At 45.5% G+C, this 15,692-nt stretch overlaps 1 protein-coding gene across 6 annotated transcripts in view; it reads right to left on the reverse strand.

Moving 5' to 3' along the window:
• Positions 1-718, reverse strand: part of CA12 (carbonic anhydrase 12) — a 52,093-nt gene extending 51,375 nt beyond the window's left edge. For 2 of the 6 annotated variants that reach the window (XM_045822030.1, XM_045822027.1), the window contains exon 1: positions 278-718. In XM_045822030.1, coding sequence (XP_045677986.1) covers positions 278-362 — 85 coding nt within the window. In that variant the 5' untranslated portion in view covers positions 363-718. The remainder of the gene's footprint in view (positions 1-277) is intronic. The other 4 variants (XM_045822029.1, XM_045822026.1, XM_045822028.1 and 1 more) reach the window with 3 other exon arrangements.
• Positions 719-15,692: the final 14,974 nt, after the last annotated feature.

Here is a 15,692-nt window from a genome sequence, read left to right on the forward strand (position 1 = left end):
CCAAGCACCTCTTCAGAGCCGCAGGTGCTCAGAGGACTCACAAACATATTTCCGTGTGAAGACAGTGTGTTTCCCCCAGCCACAGCAGGTTGCGCATTCCAAAGCAAAATGCAGCATCCCTTCTAAAAATGTGCAATTTGATACTATGCATGTCCTTCCCTGCTTCCCCCCCACCCCCAATGATTTTACTTTATCATTAAAGAGCCCCGCAGGAAATCCTTCCATGCAGGTGTGACTGAGCGCTCCAGGACTGTTAGGAAAGAGGCAGAAACTTTACCGTTGAGTGGGGCTGGGCTGGAAGGCTGCTCCTTTAAGATCATGAGCAGGAGGATGGCCGCAGCGTGCAGGCTGTGGTGGGGCATCTTCACGGGTGACTCCTGCGGGGCAGGCGCGGGCTGCCTTGGGCTCAGGATGGCTCGTTCTGGATCTGGTCACTGAGCTGCGGCCGGCAGGGCGAGCGCCAGGACGGGACCGGACCGCGTGCGCGCAGCGCCAGGAAGGGACCGGACCGCGTGCGCGCAGCGCAGGCGCTTGTGACCAGCACTTCAGTTCTTTGCGCTCCCGGCTCCTGGAGGCTTGCATTTATGCAGCGACTCAGCTCCGTGATGTCATCGCGCGGAGGGAAGGACGCCCTGCCTACAGGAGGTCTGGCGCCCCAGTTCCCAGGTGAGGTATTGCCTTGACTTCAGCCACACTCTGTGGGGCTGTGGCCCCGGGCGCTCCTCTGGAACACGACTGACTTGGGAACCCAGCTTCCCGCGAAAGCAACGAGTAGGCGAGTAGGCGTGGGTGAGATCGGCCCCATCGGAAAGGGAAGAGCGCGTCTAGGGACTCGCTCCAGTGGCCTTGGCCTCTCACTGCCCTTAATGAGAAGCCCCCTGAATACAATGCCATATGGACAAGAACCTTCTTCAGGACCCCAGGGGTGTGCCTGCCTGGACTGGACACACGTTAGGGATTAGACGAGACAGCAGAGGGGCTGCATTCAAATTCAGAATTTCTGTGGATTGTACAGTGTATTCTCATAAGGTCTTATCTTCGAAATTTAGATGCAAAGAAATGAATTAAAACAAAGTAAATAGAACAACGGGATACAAGTGAACAGCTTTACTAAGCAATGAGATTTTCCCCTAGCATTGGGTAAGTAGACCAGGTTCATGCTGGTTCATAACATCCATTCATTCTCTAGGAAGGGGGGCGGGTCACTTCTCTGGGTAGCAGGAAAGGGGTTTACGTCATTGGCTGAGCACCTGGTATGTGCCAAGCACTGCACTAGATCTAAGTCAGTGGCTGGGTTCTGTTTCCAGTGCATGTTATCATCACCTGTCGCTCCTTTCAGCCCACTTTTCTCACATATCTGTACTCAATAAATGTGTATACATACACATACAGCCACCTATGCGTGTGGTTCTGATCCCCTTTGCATGTAGTCCATGTTCAGTTGTTAAGTCGATGTTCTCATTAACCTGCTCTCTCCAGTACTCCCCAGATCCTCCTGCCGCTGTTCCTGTGACTTGCTGTTCTCCCCGCCCTTGTCATTGGTGTTTTGACTTCCCTGGATACCCCCGCCCTGAGTGTCTCTGTGCTTCTCCTGGCACTGGGCTGGGTTTCCTCCCCACTCTGTGACCCGGCCTGTTCTCTTGGCTCCCTGCTGCCTACTGACATTGTTCAGGCCACATGGTCTGCTGACGGGTGCCCACCCCGATCGCCGGCACATGATCCCTGGTTTTGTGACCTAGTCTGTCTTGCCCTCATCTCTCAGCCACGGTGGCCTACCAGCCCTCACTCTCTCAGGTCTGTCCTGACCCTCAGTCCACATGGACTCTCAGGCCAGCCTCAGTGACCAGTGAAACCTTTCATCGGTGGTGGTTTTGGAGGGTTAGAGCAACTTCTGTGCTGCAGGTTACGAGGAAGCACATGCCACCTGTATTTCAAAGGGTGCAAGTGTCCTGTCCTTATCAGTTCAGCCATTGCTTGCGTTAATGAAGGGCTTTGAAGTCTCATTAAGGAAGTAGTTACAAAAAAAAAATCTTGTTACAAGCACTTCCAGACCACAGAAGGCTTAAGGATGACCTTTTCTGCCTGCAACTCCCAGCAAAGAGCCTTGTGTGAGCTTCTGAGAGGCCAGTGAGCATTTCCCTGTGGTTAAGACACTCGTGTCTCTGATCTGTCATCCAGGGCTTTAGAAGATGACTGCATTAAGGAACACCACAGACTGGCAGGAGCCACTGCAGCTCAGAGAGATACACACGCTGACCCTGGAGGTGAAATCACTTGTCCCACGTCTCAAGACCAGTCAGAGGTAAACCAGGCTGGGCACATGCATTTTGTTTTCTCCCACCCCAGATGTTTTCCCTTTATGTCTGGCTAAAAATTAAGTTCAGTTTCTCCTCAAACATGAATCTCTACCTGTTCTCCAGGGATCCCCAGAGATGGAGAGGTTTTTAAAAAGTGGGTTGGATTTCATGGAACAATAAGCAAAACTGTGAACTGGGTTTGATGGAAAGAAAGGAGAGGATTGGAATGTTTAGTGCTTGTCTAGATCGGAGACCTGGTTAAGGAGGAAGCATGGGTGGCAATTAAAAAAGAACTGAGACTATAAACTGAGACCCACAGCTCTGAGTGCTTTGGATGATTAAAAAAAATCTTAGGGGGGCAAAGGGGAAAAGCAAACAGAAATGTATGAAATGACCAAACTTCTAAAGCATTGATGCCAAATGTCGAGGGCACCACCTTCCCCCAATAAACAGCACAAAACTACCCAGCATAAGTTCCCAACTCTTGAGAACTTTACTTGCCAGTAGCTTCACCTGAGGTCTAAGTGGCTAAACATGTAGCAACTTGCTGTGCCACCATCAGACAGGGCCGTGTCAGCCAGTAAGCAGCCAGTACTCAATGGGTGAGGATGGAAAATAGACCTTCACACCCACAATGAGGCAGATGGCCACCAAATGACACACCTACACAGAAGGCTCCAGGGAACAGAGCATCTCCAAAATGTCACCATCTGATTAGAAGAGTTAATATTATTAAAATATCCATACCAGTCAAAGCAATCTAGAGATTCAATTCACTTCCTATCAAAATTCGAATGGCATTTTTCACAAAAATAAAACAAACAACCCTAGAACTTGTGTGGGACTGCAAAAGACCCTGAGTAGCCAAATCAATCTTGAGAGTGAAAAATAAAGCCAGGGGCATCATGCACCTTGATTTCAAACTATATTACAAAGCTATTGTAAGCTAAGCAGTATTGTTTAGATTCAAAACAGACACAGAGATCAATGGAGAGGTCACAGAAATAAAACACACATATATGTTAACTAATTTATGACAAAGTGGGCAAAAATAACAATGAAATGAGACTACTATCTTACACCCTACACAACCATTAATTCAAAATTGATTAAAGACTTGAGTGTAACACCTGAAACCATGAAACTCCTAGAAGAAAACATAGATAATAAGTTCCTTGACATTAGTCTTAGTGATGGGTTTTTTCTTTTTTTTTTTTTTTTTGGATCTGACTCCAAAAACAAAGGTAAGCAAAGCAAAAATAAACAAATCAGATTACATGAAACTAAAAAGCTTCTGCACAGCAAAGGAGCCATGAACAAAATGAAAAGGCAACCTATGGAGTGAAAAAATATTTGCAAATCATATATCTGATAAGGTGTTAATATCCAAAATATATAAAGAGCTCATACAACTCAAAAGCAAAAAAACACAAACAATTTATTTTAAAAATGAGCAGAGGACCAAATAGACCTTTCTCCAAAGAGGACACGCACATGACCGACAGGCACACGGAAGGACACTCAACATCACCGATCATCAGGGACACACAGATCACAGCCACAGCGAGCTGTCACCTCACACCTGTCGGGATGGCTCTCGTCAAGAAGAGAAGAAAGAACAAGTGTTGGCCAGGGCGCCCTAGTTGGAGAAAAAAGGATCCTCTTGCACCGTTGGAAGAAATACAAAGCGGCACAGCCACTGTGAAAAACAGTATGGAGGCTCCTTAAAAAGTTAAAAATGGAATGACCATATGATCCAGTAATTCCACTAGTACGTATTTGTACAAAGGAAATGAAAATACTCATTTGAAAAGACATATACACCCTTATATTTATTGCAGCATTATTTGTAATAGCCAAGTCATGGAAACAGCAGAAGTGTCTACCAGTGGGTGAATGGGTAAACAACAGCATACTGCTCAGCCATTAAAAAAATGAAATTTTGCCATTTGTAACAACATGGATGGGCCTTGAGGAAAACCCACTGAGTGAAATAAGTCAGAGAAAGATAAATACCACGTGACTTCACTTACATGTGAACTCTAAAGCAGAGGACCCACAGATACAGAGGCCGGAACAGCGATCACTACAGGGAAGGGTGTTGGGTGGGTCACATGGGTGGAGGGCATGAAAAGGCACACACTTCCAATGGTAAGGAAGCCACGGGGAGGCAACAGGCAGCCCGGTGACGACAGTGAACAACACCGTAGTGCGTACTTGGAAGCTGCCAGGAAAGGAAGTCCTGAAAGTTCTCATCATGAGGGGAAAACACTCCTTTGTGCCTTTGTATGGTGATAGATGGTGGCTGGGCTCACTGTGGTGGTCATTTCTCACTGTGTGCAGATATTGAATTGTGATGCTGCACATCTAAAACTAGTATGTTACCCGTCAATTATACCTCAGTCTAAAAATCGGCATGAGGGCACAGGCAAAGGAGCGAGGAGGAAAGAGACGTGGGGTCTGGGCTGTTGGGCTGCCCACTGCTCACTCGAGGGCCTTGACAGTGACGCAGCCTCCGCACTTCAGTCTGCAAGATGCAGGGGTGAGCCTGGTCCCTGGGTTACCTGACGGAGTTGCTGTGTCCCTGGAAGGAGATAAGGCGAGGGAACGTTTTTCTCCATCCATTCCCTCCCTCGTTCACCCGTTATGGGCCACTCACTGTGCTAGGCATAGTCTTCTTGGCAAATGGGCAAACATAAAACAAATACTCTCATAAATAACTGTGTAATTACAATGGTAATACGTGCGATCGAAGGCTGACGTACCACCAGGAGGCACCCGTCCTGCCCTGGGGCAGTGAGGGATTAGATTCTGTGGCTTCATGCAGCCTTTGAAGTGAAGTCTTGTCAGTGTTTGCCGTAATTGTTAACCTTTCAGGCATACGGGCTAGAGTACAGAGCATTTTGTTTCTTGAGGTAAGAATTAACTCTTCAAATAGTGTCAATCAATTGGGAATGCACCTGAGTATGGGGCTAAACAAAGGACTGGTGGGAGGAGAACTGACATTTGTTGCGTACCTATTGTTTGCTTGACACTTTGCTTAGCACTTTCTTCTCATTACCTGCGGTGATAGTGTTAGGTTTGCCCTCTTATGGATGAGGAATCTGAGGCTTGGGGAAGTTAAATCCCTTCCGGACACAACTTCATGAGGCTTTTGAGTGACAGAGACTGAATTCTCAGCCAGATGATTCTGTCTCCAAGGCCCCAGCAGGTTCTTTCCACACCTGTCCTAATAAATGCCTCCAACGGGGACATTTTGTTTCTGGATCCCTCTGACAGTGGACTCTCCAGTTCTCTAGACGCTGTGGTCAGTTATCTGTTGACCAGGGGCACAACGTGGCGATGGCGTAATGCCCAGCATCAGGCATGGCTGTGTCCTCCCTAAGCCCCGTGGGTCACTGAGGGACCCTACACTTCGATCTGTGCAGAGATCAGCCAAAGTGTGACAGGAGGGACCTGAGTCCACAGAGTTTTCTTTCAACACAGTTCTCTGGTAAAAGAGACAGAGAATATGAGCCCAGCCACACAGGTCTGCATTCTATTAACGAAGCCTGCTTTGACCAAGGAAGAGGGTGTGGAGCGAAGCACAGAGTAAGAACTGGAGGGGAGGGGAAGGGGGAGAAGGGGGAAGGAGGGGAGGGGTGATGAAGGGAGGGGTGAAGGAGGGAGAAGGAAGGAAAAGGCCATGGGGTTTCCATCGACTAGGCAGCGGCTGAGGGAATCTGAAGGCCAAGATTTGAATGCACCCACTGATCCATGTCTTTGAAAATAGTCAGTTCTGTGGCTTTATTCACAGCTACTTCTGCAGCTGTGGCTTGGAGTCATAACCTCTGGGTGAACCCTGGCTACCACCCTGCTCAGTTTCAGGCAGATCAGTTGAAGGGCAATGTGACCTGCAAAAAAGGAGCCAGACTCGCGGCTCTGCCAAGAGCCAGCCCTGGGCCCTGAGTATATCTCTCGCCCGGTATGTGCCTCAGTTTTCTGATCTGTTCAGCTAGAGTGGGAATGTCTAACCTCACATAGGATTATCAGTGTGGCATGGGACCATAGGTGTGCGAGTGTTTTGGAAAACAAAATAAAAGCACTTGATGTACGCAAGTCAATTAGATACTTCTCAGTGTACTTGAAACAAAAGAAAGAAGTTATTTTGATCTCAGGCTTGGTTTCCTAATCTAAGAAAATGAAAACTGGATTCTAACAAGGGACTGAGAGTTTTCACCCGGCCCCCGTCACCACTCACCGTGGTTACTGGGCACTTTGGTCCAACTACTTGTCCACCCAATCCTTTAGCTGCCACTTCTGTTGAGCAGGGAATAATGGCTTGTTGTCAGAACTCCTTTAAAGCACTCTGTGTGATTAATAAAAAATGGCAATAATTCAAAATTCTATGCACAGGGAAATTTATCATTTTAAGTAAAAATAAACCTTAGTGCAATATGTTTTACCCTTTCCAGGTAAATTATTCTGAAAACCACAGTTAGCTGACACCAAAGCTGCTTAAGAGATGTCACTAGACTATAACAGCTTGAGGGTTCTCAGAACTTTTGCTCCTTTCATAGCTGCTGGTTGGATCCACTCTCAGCCAACCTCAGGGGTTTGGTCCAAATCCTGTTCTTCTTGTTTTTTGTCTGAAGCACTATTGTCTCTCACCCCTGTTCCAGCAAGCTCACAGGTGCAGACCTAAAGTGAATAGTCATCGTATCAACACTGACACCCCCCCAGGGTTAGGGCAGCCAAGTGGTGCAGGACAAAGGGCGTTGGCATCACATGAACCTGGGTTTTGAAACTCACCTCTACCACGCACCACCTAATGACCTTGGGCAAGTCACTTAACCTGAGTCTCAGTTTCCTACTTTTTAAGGAGTTGAGGACCATAGAGTATGTATACCCCAATGAGCAATAGGAAGAAATAAATATACTAAACTAAGCATGTAAAGAACTTAGCACAGTGGCACATAATTAACACTACATAAAAGGTGGTTCTCTGTAATAGAAAGGTCTTGACTGGCTGAAGGTGAAGTATTTCACCCCATAAGTTTCTAGTTTGGGTAACCCCACCGAAGTGCACAAACACTAAGAGAAGAATGATGAGTGGAGATTTTCAGGTATATTTTGCCCCCATAATTCTACACATTGGTCTCTGAAATAACGTAGCCTTTGTAGCAACACAGTCTTTCCACTGAAGCAATGAATATGCCTTCTAAACAAGTAGTAGGCTCAGAGTGGCTTGGCCACAGGAAACGCTTAATCCCTGAAGTCTTGACGCTGGGAGGTATTCCTGAGCTCAGAGATGCCACATACTATTGCAATAAGCTGTTAATTTCCTCTTGCTTGGGTACTCTAATTCCCTAAAAATGCAGGAATTTATAAGCTGGTCCCTCATTTCAGTTCCTTACAAAGAAAATGAGCAAGAAACCCCCAGTTGCCTGCATTTCAGTTTGCATTCATCTTTGCTGGTTATAGAGTACTGGGAACACACGGTGTGATTCTTCAGCTGGAGTCTGCACGCTGAACTGGGCCACCTTGTTTTGGTCCCCATGCCTGACAAAGCTCACAAGGCTGGAAGCCTGGTGCACTTAACATCGCTGGAGGCATGGCATGGACAGGTGAAGACCAGGGAGCTTACCAGCAGACCACTCAAGTGGATCTCCCTCTCTGGCCAGAGGTTAGCCCTGGCAAGGATCCAGCTTCTTTTCAATCCCTGAGAAAGGGCTCAGGTATATCCAGGGGCCAGCAGAGCAGGTAGGCAGCCAAGGCTTCAGAGTTCTCTTACCCAAGACAACACAGCCAGAGAGCCAGAGATGCTTCCTGAGGAGAGGCTGCGTGGTGAGCACACTTAGCTGAGTAAAGAAATCTTACCTATGGAGCTAACTTCCTTATGCCCACCCCACTCCTTGTCCTTAATGTTAGCGCTTGGGCTCACTTTTTAATGGAATAAATCATAGCTAGACTACTTATGTCTGTATCTCAGTTTTTAAACACCAATATGCAAAACTTAGTTTTGATATTATATGTAGCTTGTTACTTCACAGGACTTTGTGAATGATAAAAATGACAGCAAGAGGCCCTGGCCAGGTGGCCCGGTTGGTTGGAATGTCATCCCGTACACCCAAATGTTGTAAGTTCAATCCCTGGTCAGATCCCTAGGTTGTGGGTTTGATTCCTGGTCGGGGCACATATGAGAGGCAACTGATCGATTGTTTCTCTCAATATTTCTCTCTCTTTCTCTCTCCCTTCCTTTCTTTCTGAAATCAATAGACATGTCCTTGGTGAGGATTAGTGAAAATGATGACAAGATACAGTGAGAGTTCTTCAAGGATGTTCAAAGAATCCGAAAACTAGAAATCTGGGCTCTCTCTTCACAGACCAAGAAATCTGGGCTCTCTCTTCAAATTCTCTTTGCCCTGGAGGACAGGGAAGGCAAAATGCCTCAAATACCTCCATTTTTCCATTTTTATAATAGAGACTGCACCACTTCATTCCAGTGAGGATTTGTAAAATTCTTTTGAGTGTTTAGGGAGGACACCATAATCCATCACCACAAAGAATAGTGATGTTTGTAACTGGGGTTGCTCGTTTTCAGTGGGGGCACCAGACCTGTCTGTGATCAGAAGGATCCCCGGGCTCACTGCACCTCTGAGAGAAAACACAAGTTCCCACAGGCCCCATTCATAGGAAAGAAATCAATTCAGAGATAGTAAGTAAGGGAAATCCCGTCATAGCTGCTCTCATATAATCAGCTGTCAGCAGAAGGGGAAGAGGGCAGAGAAGAAGCTAGGAAAGAAGCAGTGCTAACTTGTTGCCCATTGTCTAGACAAAAAGGGAGTGGCAGGGAAGTGAAAACTAACTCCTTGGTCTTCCAGCTGGTGCGTGAGCAGCACGGTGACTTGGTGAAGACTCAACAGGAAGTCTAATGCTGGACAAAGCATTTCCTGGCCAAGACTGGAGAGAGAACTTTCACCATTGCACTAGCACAGGGAAACACCTCAGCCCAGTGAGTTCCATGTACAAACCCAGTCAGAGGGAGTCTGTAAAAGAAAAAGTTGTCCACTGATCCAGCCCCCCTGACAATAACTTCCTACTCGCACATTGCATTCTCATTCCTGTCGGTGTCAACAAAAAACATTTACCTGGTTACTATTGAGTAAATATACCATATTTTGTACACTACTTTTGAAAAAACTAACATTGGACCATAAGCACTTTCCTGCATTTTGACATAGTATTCATTTTAACATTGATAACATCTTATCGCAAGTTTCAAAAAGTCACAAAACCTGGGACGACTGGCAATTTAAAACAGGGGTCACGTTTCTTGAGTGGTTTCCTCAAGAGGGTCAGGAAACTCCTAGAAGAGCAACAAAGATACAATTTCATGGATTCAGATAAATATGACAATGAGTAGATTGTCAGTAAGTCAGTAGCTTGGTGGCTTTGGGGACAAGAGGAAGTGAGTGCTCACATAGTGCTGGTCATGTGGGGGAAGTGAGACCCCTAGGATGGGTTCAAGGTCACAGTGAGAGCAGAGGTGGCCACAGTATATAACAATGAGTCTTCATTCTAAGTTTATGTGCTGAACAGTATAATAGGTCTTCTAAAGAAGCTCCTGGGCCCCTGAGCTCCTAAAAGAGCCTGAAAGTCATGCCTCAGAATGAGAGACACTCACTGAAGGGAAAGGTCTGGGGAGTCGTCAGAGCTGGACATCCATGAGGGACATTTCATTCTTTTCCCACTTCTGGGTGGCTGCCAGCCATCCCTGCCTGGGCTCTGCTGTCATTCTCTCCTCTATTTCATTGGCCATCTCCCTTGCCTTCAACAATCTCCACCCTTCGGCATGAAGAATCAGTGGGCTGTGGTCTTCAGGTTCCCCAGAGTGAGCGCTGGCCCGGGGAGCCTGGGGAATGAACTCAGACCTGGCGGAGCGGTGAGCCAGGGCAGTAGGAAGTAACTAGAAAGATAGTGTCCCAGGGAACAAGGGGACAAGTTTTACTTGTTACATTTCTGTATTGTCTGGGTTGTTGTTTTTAACAGCAAATCTGTTACAAACTAAATCACACAAGTTAAATTCTTTCTAAGATTAAAAAAGGCGGATGTGTTCTCTGTTAAGAGAAAGAAAAGAAACGACAGACTGTCTAGGAGAAGAGGGCATCATTAGCCAACAAAAGTGGCAGAAAGACCACAAGTGGTGAGTGACGAGAAACATCCTGGACTCTAGGTGGTCCTTAGGGCCTCGGAGAAATCTGCTTCTGCAAACAGTGGAGTGAGCGATGCGGGAGGAAGAACCCTGGGAGGAGAAATGGGGGCATCATGATGGTAATAGATGGGTCATTTAAAAACTTTCATGGAAGGAGCCACGAAGCTTTGGAAAACTTGGGGCAAATGAGGAGAATAAGCAGAGCTAATGTGTCTGAGGCCGGGAGGGAATGTTCCAGAGGGAGGAGAGCTGGAAAGGAAGAGACCAAGAGACGTGAGGAGAGAACTGTTGAGGGGCATGGTGGAGAAAATGGTTTGGATTTTTGAGAACTTTTATTATGAAAACTTCCAAACACATGTACAAGTCGAGAGTGTGTTTATAATGAGACCCTGTGCCCATCACCCAGCTGTGGCAATTCCCAACTCACAGCCAGCCTCCTTTCCTCTGGGCCCTCACCAAGCACCACCCCTCCCCCAAGTTATTTTGAAACAAATTCAAGACTTCACATTACTTCAGTGACTCTCAGGCTCCGTGTGCATCAGAACCCCCTGGAGGGCCTGTGAGAACCCGGGTTGCTGCACCCCACGCCCAAGGTTTCCAAGTCAGCAGGTCCCAAGTGGGGACGAGAGTGTGTATTTCCAACAAGTCTCCAGAGGACGCTGGTGCTTCAGATCCGGGAGCCACACTTTGAGAACCACTTTATTGTTTCATATGTATGTATCTCTTCTTTAAAAGGGCTCCCTTATTTAAAACACAATCACAATGTTGCCACCACTCACAAACTTCAATAATTCCTTAATATCACGTTTTCCCAGTAGTCCTCTCGGTGGTTTTACTAACCCCTTGTTTGAAATGGGCCCAAACAAGGTCTGTACTCTGCAATTGGCTAATATCGTCTGTTTAGACTCATTTAGCCTGTAGGTAGAGTTTGAACTGGAGCACGAGGAACGGTCTGAGTAGCAGCTTGGAGAGACGGCCGACATTTGTGAAAAGGGTGGACCGTGGGTTTGGATCCCACGCTGGCCACTGATTGGCTGGGAGAGGCTGCACCAGCAATCTGCGTGCTCTGAGCCTCGCTTTCATTTGTGACGTGAAGATAATGAGCCCATCCCGTGGAACACGTGTGGGAATTACACGAGAGTAAGCCTGCAGCATGGTGTCTGACACAGCGCAGGGCTGAGGAATCAGAAGACGTGGGTTTGTAGAAACTCTGTGATCTTGGGCAAGCACTTAACTTCTCTAAGCTTCAGTTTCCTAATCGATAAAATGGAGATACCAACAGTACCCACTTTATGGGGTGGTGAATGGGCTAATGGGTATAAACATCTTAAATGTAGTATCTAATGTCCAATAAGCACTCAACATTTTTGTTGTTATGGAAATACCAGTGATTATTAGGAGTACAATGAATGTCACCTCTCCCCCCCCACCAAAAGAAATGCCTTCTTGGAATCTTGATTTTTCAAAGTGATGGATTGGGAGATCCCAAGCCACGAATTTGTGTCTTTCCCACCTTACCTTGGTCTTAGTTTGGTTACCAGCACCATCATCCTCCCAGTTGCACGAGTTAGAACCTTTGGGAGTCAGCATGTACCAGACCCCCATTCAGTATATCATCCATTATAAATGCTTCCACCTTCAGGGAATGTCTAGGATCCATTCCCAAAGGGAATGAAAGAGCCTAACAGCTCCAGGCACAGAGAACTAGGTCCTTAATCAACACTCCTTGACTGTTCGTTCTCACTTCTGTGGCCTCTGTTGTACTTGTGACAGTTCTCCCCTCCCACCTGCACCCCCATCACCTCTCCCCTGGCCTCCCCCGTCCTAGCTTCTCATTCTTCACCCACCCTGCCAGAGCGGCACACTTTCTCTCTGTTTCTCCCCATCATCCTCTCCCCTTCCCTCTGTCCCTTCTTTTCTCACTGTAGCGCAGTGAGTGGAGTTTATGTCTCCCTCATCGTCCATCTGTCTAAGGAGCGGCTCTGGTTTCGTTTGATTTTTTCCCTCTTCATCCCTGATACTCACTCCCATTCCCCTCCCTCCCATAGGTCTTCGCTCTCATGTTTTCGATCATATGTTCTTGGACAGGTATGTGTACTTACAAAATACATGATGGTATTTTGTATGGTTCCTAGTTTTAAATTTAGCTACCACCTTTACTTTTCCATTCCCCTAGCAACGCCCCCCCCCACGACTCTCTGTGAGCAGTGTTACAGTGAGATGAATATCTTTGTTCACGACCCTTTAGGCCCTATGCCAGCCTTTCTGAAGCATGTGCCCAGCAGTGGCACAGCTGAGGTACACTATCTATGCAGATGTGCTTTTACAGTGGACTTGTGGGCTGTGCCTGAGACCTCCAGAACCCCGGACACCTTGAGACTCCATCCAAACCCCTTCACTAAGAGACCTGACCAAACTCTAGCACGGCTTCTAGCGGCTGAAGGTCACATCCCTCCTTAAAACGCCTTCCTGGAAGATTTACCATTTGTTCTCATGAACGCCTGCTGATATGCAGGTAGCCCCTGAACCCCATCTTAGAGCAGTTACTTTAGGAAGCTTACAGTTAATTACCAATCCTTTCTCTGATCTTGGAGATGTGAATCAACCACCCAAAACTGTTTCCTGAAGGACCCCAGAGGCTTCCCTCTGAAAAGGAAACATGCGGGGGTGGGGTGGTTAACTCTTGGCTCTTCCCAGTCCCAGTGGGAGAATAAGGGCCCAGCTGGTGGGTGTCTTGCTTCAACCTGAGTCACTGCCCCCCTCTGCCGTCTTAATGATGGGAGAAGTTTGTTTCTCCTGTGCATAAGCACCAGTTAACAAATCCAGGGGGCCTAGTCACAGGGACTGACCCCTCTGTACACCCCTCAGTGCCTATCCCTTATATCCTAGCCTTTAAAACATCTTCAGCCTTTAATTTGGGAGGAGTTGAGTTCAGTTCGCTCTGGACTCATTTTCCCTCTTGCATGAGTTCTGAATGAAGCCTGGCCTTACGGCTTTAACCGGCGTTAGCTCTGTCTGTCTTTGACATGCCCTAGAACAGCTCTACCAGCGTGCTTTCCACCGGACCAGCAGGAGAGTCTCTGCTCCCTACAGCCTTGCCAGAGTTTGGTACCAGCCAATCTCCTGATTTTTGCCAGCCTCCTGGGTAAAAAGAGCTATCTTGCTATTGTTTTAATTTTTGGTTGCCTAATAACTAGTGAGGTTGAGCAAAACTAGTGGATTTTCTTGTGTGAGTTGTATATTCATAGCTTTTGCCCATTTTTCTATTGGGTTCTCTGTCTTTTTCTGGTAGCACTTTCTTATATGTTCTGGGTAATAATCCTTTCCTGGCTTTAGAAGTCTCAAATGTTTTTTTTTCTCAGTATATCACCTGTCAGTTAATTTTGAAATTGATATCTACTATTATATTACTAATAATTTTACATAGTTTAATTTATCAATTTTTTTACCTATGGTTACACATGTTAGATCTTGTTTTTATTTTTTTTAAGATTTTATTTATTTATTCATAGAGAGAGGGGAAGGAGAAAGAGAAGGAGAGAAACACTGATGTGAGAGAGAACACTGATTGGTTATCTCGTACACGCCCTGACTGGAGATCAAACCCACAACCCAGGCATGTGCCCTTGACTGGGAATCGAACCAGCAAGCTTTGTTTTGTGGATCGATGCCCAACCAACTGAGCCACACTGGTCAGGGCGTTAGGTCTTTTTTTAAAAGAAGAAGTTCTTCCTCAGTTTTAATATCATACATATGTTCTCCTATGTATATTTCTATTTTTTGATGGGTTGCTTTTCACATCCATAGATTTAATGCATCTGAAGTTCACCTTTGTTTATGGTGTTAGGGATCCAACTTCATTTTTCTCCGGGAGGTAAGCCAGTTTTCCCTGCACTATCTCCTAAGCAGCGCCCCCGCCACCCCACCAATTTGTGGTGACTTCTTTTCCATATGGCAGGTGCACTCACACCCAAACGCATAAACACACACATGTACATTTCTGAGTACTTTCTGGCCCTTCACCTACATGCATGTTTCTGCATCAGTAACACAATGTTCTAGTGGACAGCATTGGAGTACAGTGAGGCATGTCCTTCCTCTTCGCTCTTCTTTCAAAATTGACTCAATTGATTATGAACTTTGATTTTATTCTTCAATATACATTTTTATAGTTTTATTGAGATAAAATTGACATAGAGCACTGTATAAGTTTAAGATTCAGCAAAATGATTTGACTTACATATATTATGAGGTGATTACCACAGATAAATTTAGCTAACATCCATCATCTTATATAAATAAAAAAACAAGAAAAAAATTATTTTCATTGTGATGAAACTCTTAAGATCACCTGTCTTAACAACTTTCGTATATACCATATATCAGTGTTAACTGTAGTTATCATATTGTACATTACATCCCTAGTACTTATTTATTTTATAACTGGACATTTGTACTTTTTGAGCATCTGTATCTAATTTTCCCTCCTCCCACCTCTTTCATATAAATTTTTGAAGACACCTTTTCATTCCATCAAAAAATTGTTGGGCATGTAATAAGATTGACTTGAATTTTTAGATTAGCTTGGGAAGAATAGACACCCCAAAATTACATGTTTTGTCCACCAAGACTCTCTGCTTATTCATATGCAAATCTGAATATGCAAATATTATTCAGATATGCATATCTGAATATGCATATCTCTTTGCTTATTCACATCTTATATTGTTTCCTATCATAGTTTTAAATTTTTCTCCAAAACTTTATTTTGAACTTTTTGTAAGTTAATTTGTAGGTACTTTGTAGTTTTGTTGTTCTTATGAAAAATATCATATTCTATTATATTTTTCTGACTGAATATTGCTGATGTAGAAGAATGCAGATTTTTGTAAGCAGATCTTGTTCCTGATGGCCTAGTTCTACAGGATTTTCCAGTAATTCTGTGAGGTACTCTATGTATATAATCAGATCACCTATAAATAATGACAGTTACTTCCTTTCAAATCCTTATACCTATTACTTCTTTTTCCTGTCTTATCACATTGGCCAAGACCTCCAGTACTCTGTTGAATTCCTGTTCTTGGAGTAAATGCAGATCAATCTGCACCTGTTTTCTCCTTCCCACCCCCAGGAGTTAAGCCTGCCCTAATGTAACCACAAGCTCCATCTCCTGCTGGTGCAGGATTGGTGATTCTGTTTGT

The sequence above is a fragment of the Phyllostomus hastatus genome, unplaced genomic scaffold, assembly GCF_019186645.2.
Source record: "Phyllostomus hastatus isolate PE091 unplaced genomic scaffold, TTU_PhHast_1.1 phas_scaffold_501, whole genome shotgun sequence".
In the NCBI taxonomy this organism is placed as follows: domain Eukaryota; kingdom Metazoa; phylum Chordata; class Mammalia; order Chiroptera; family Phyllostomidae; genus Phyllostomus; species Phyllostomus hastatus.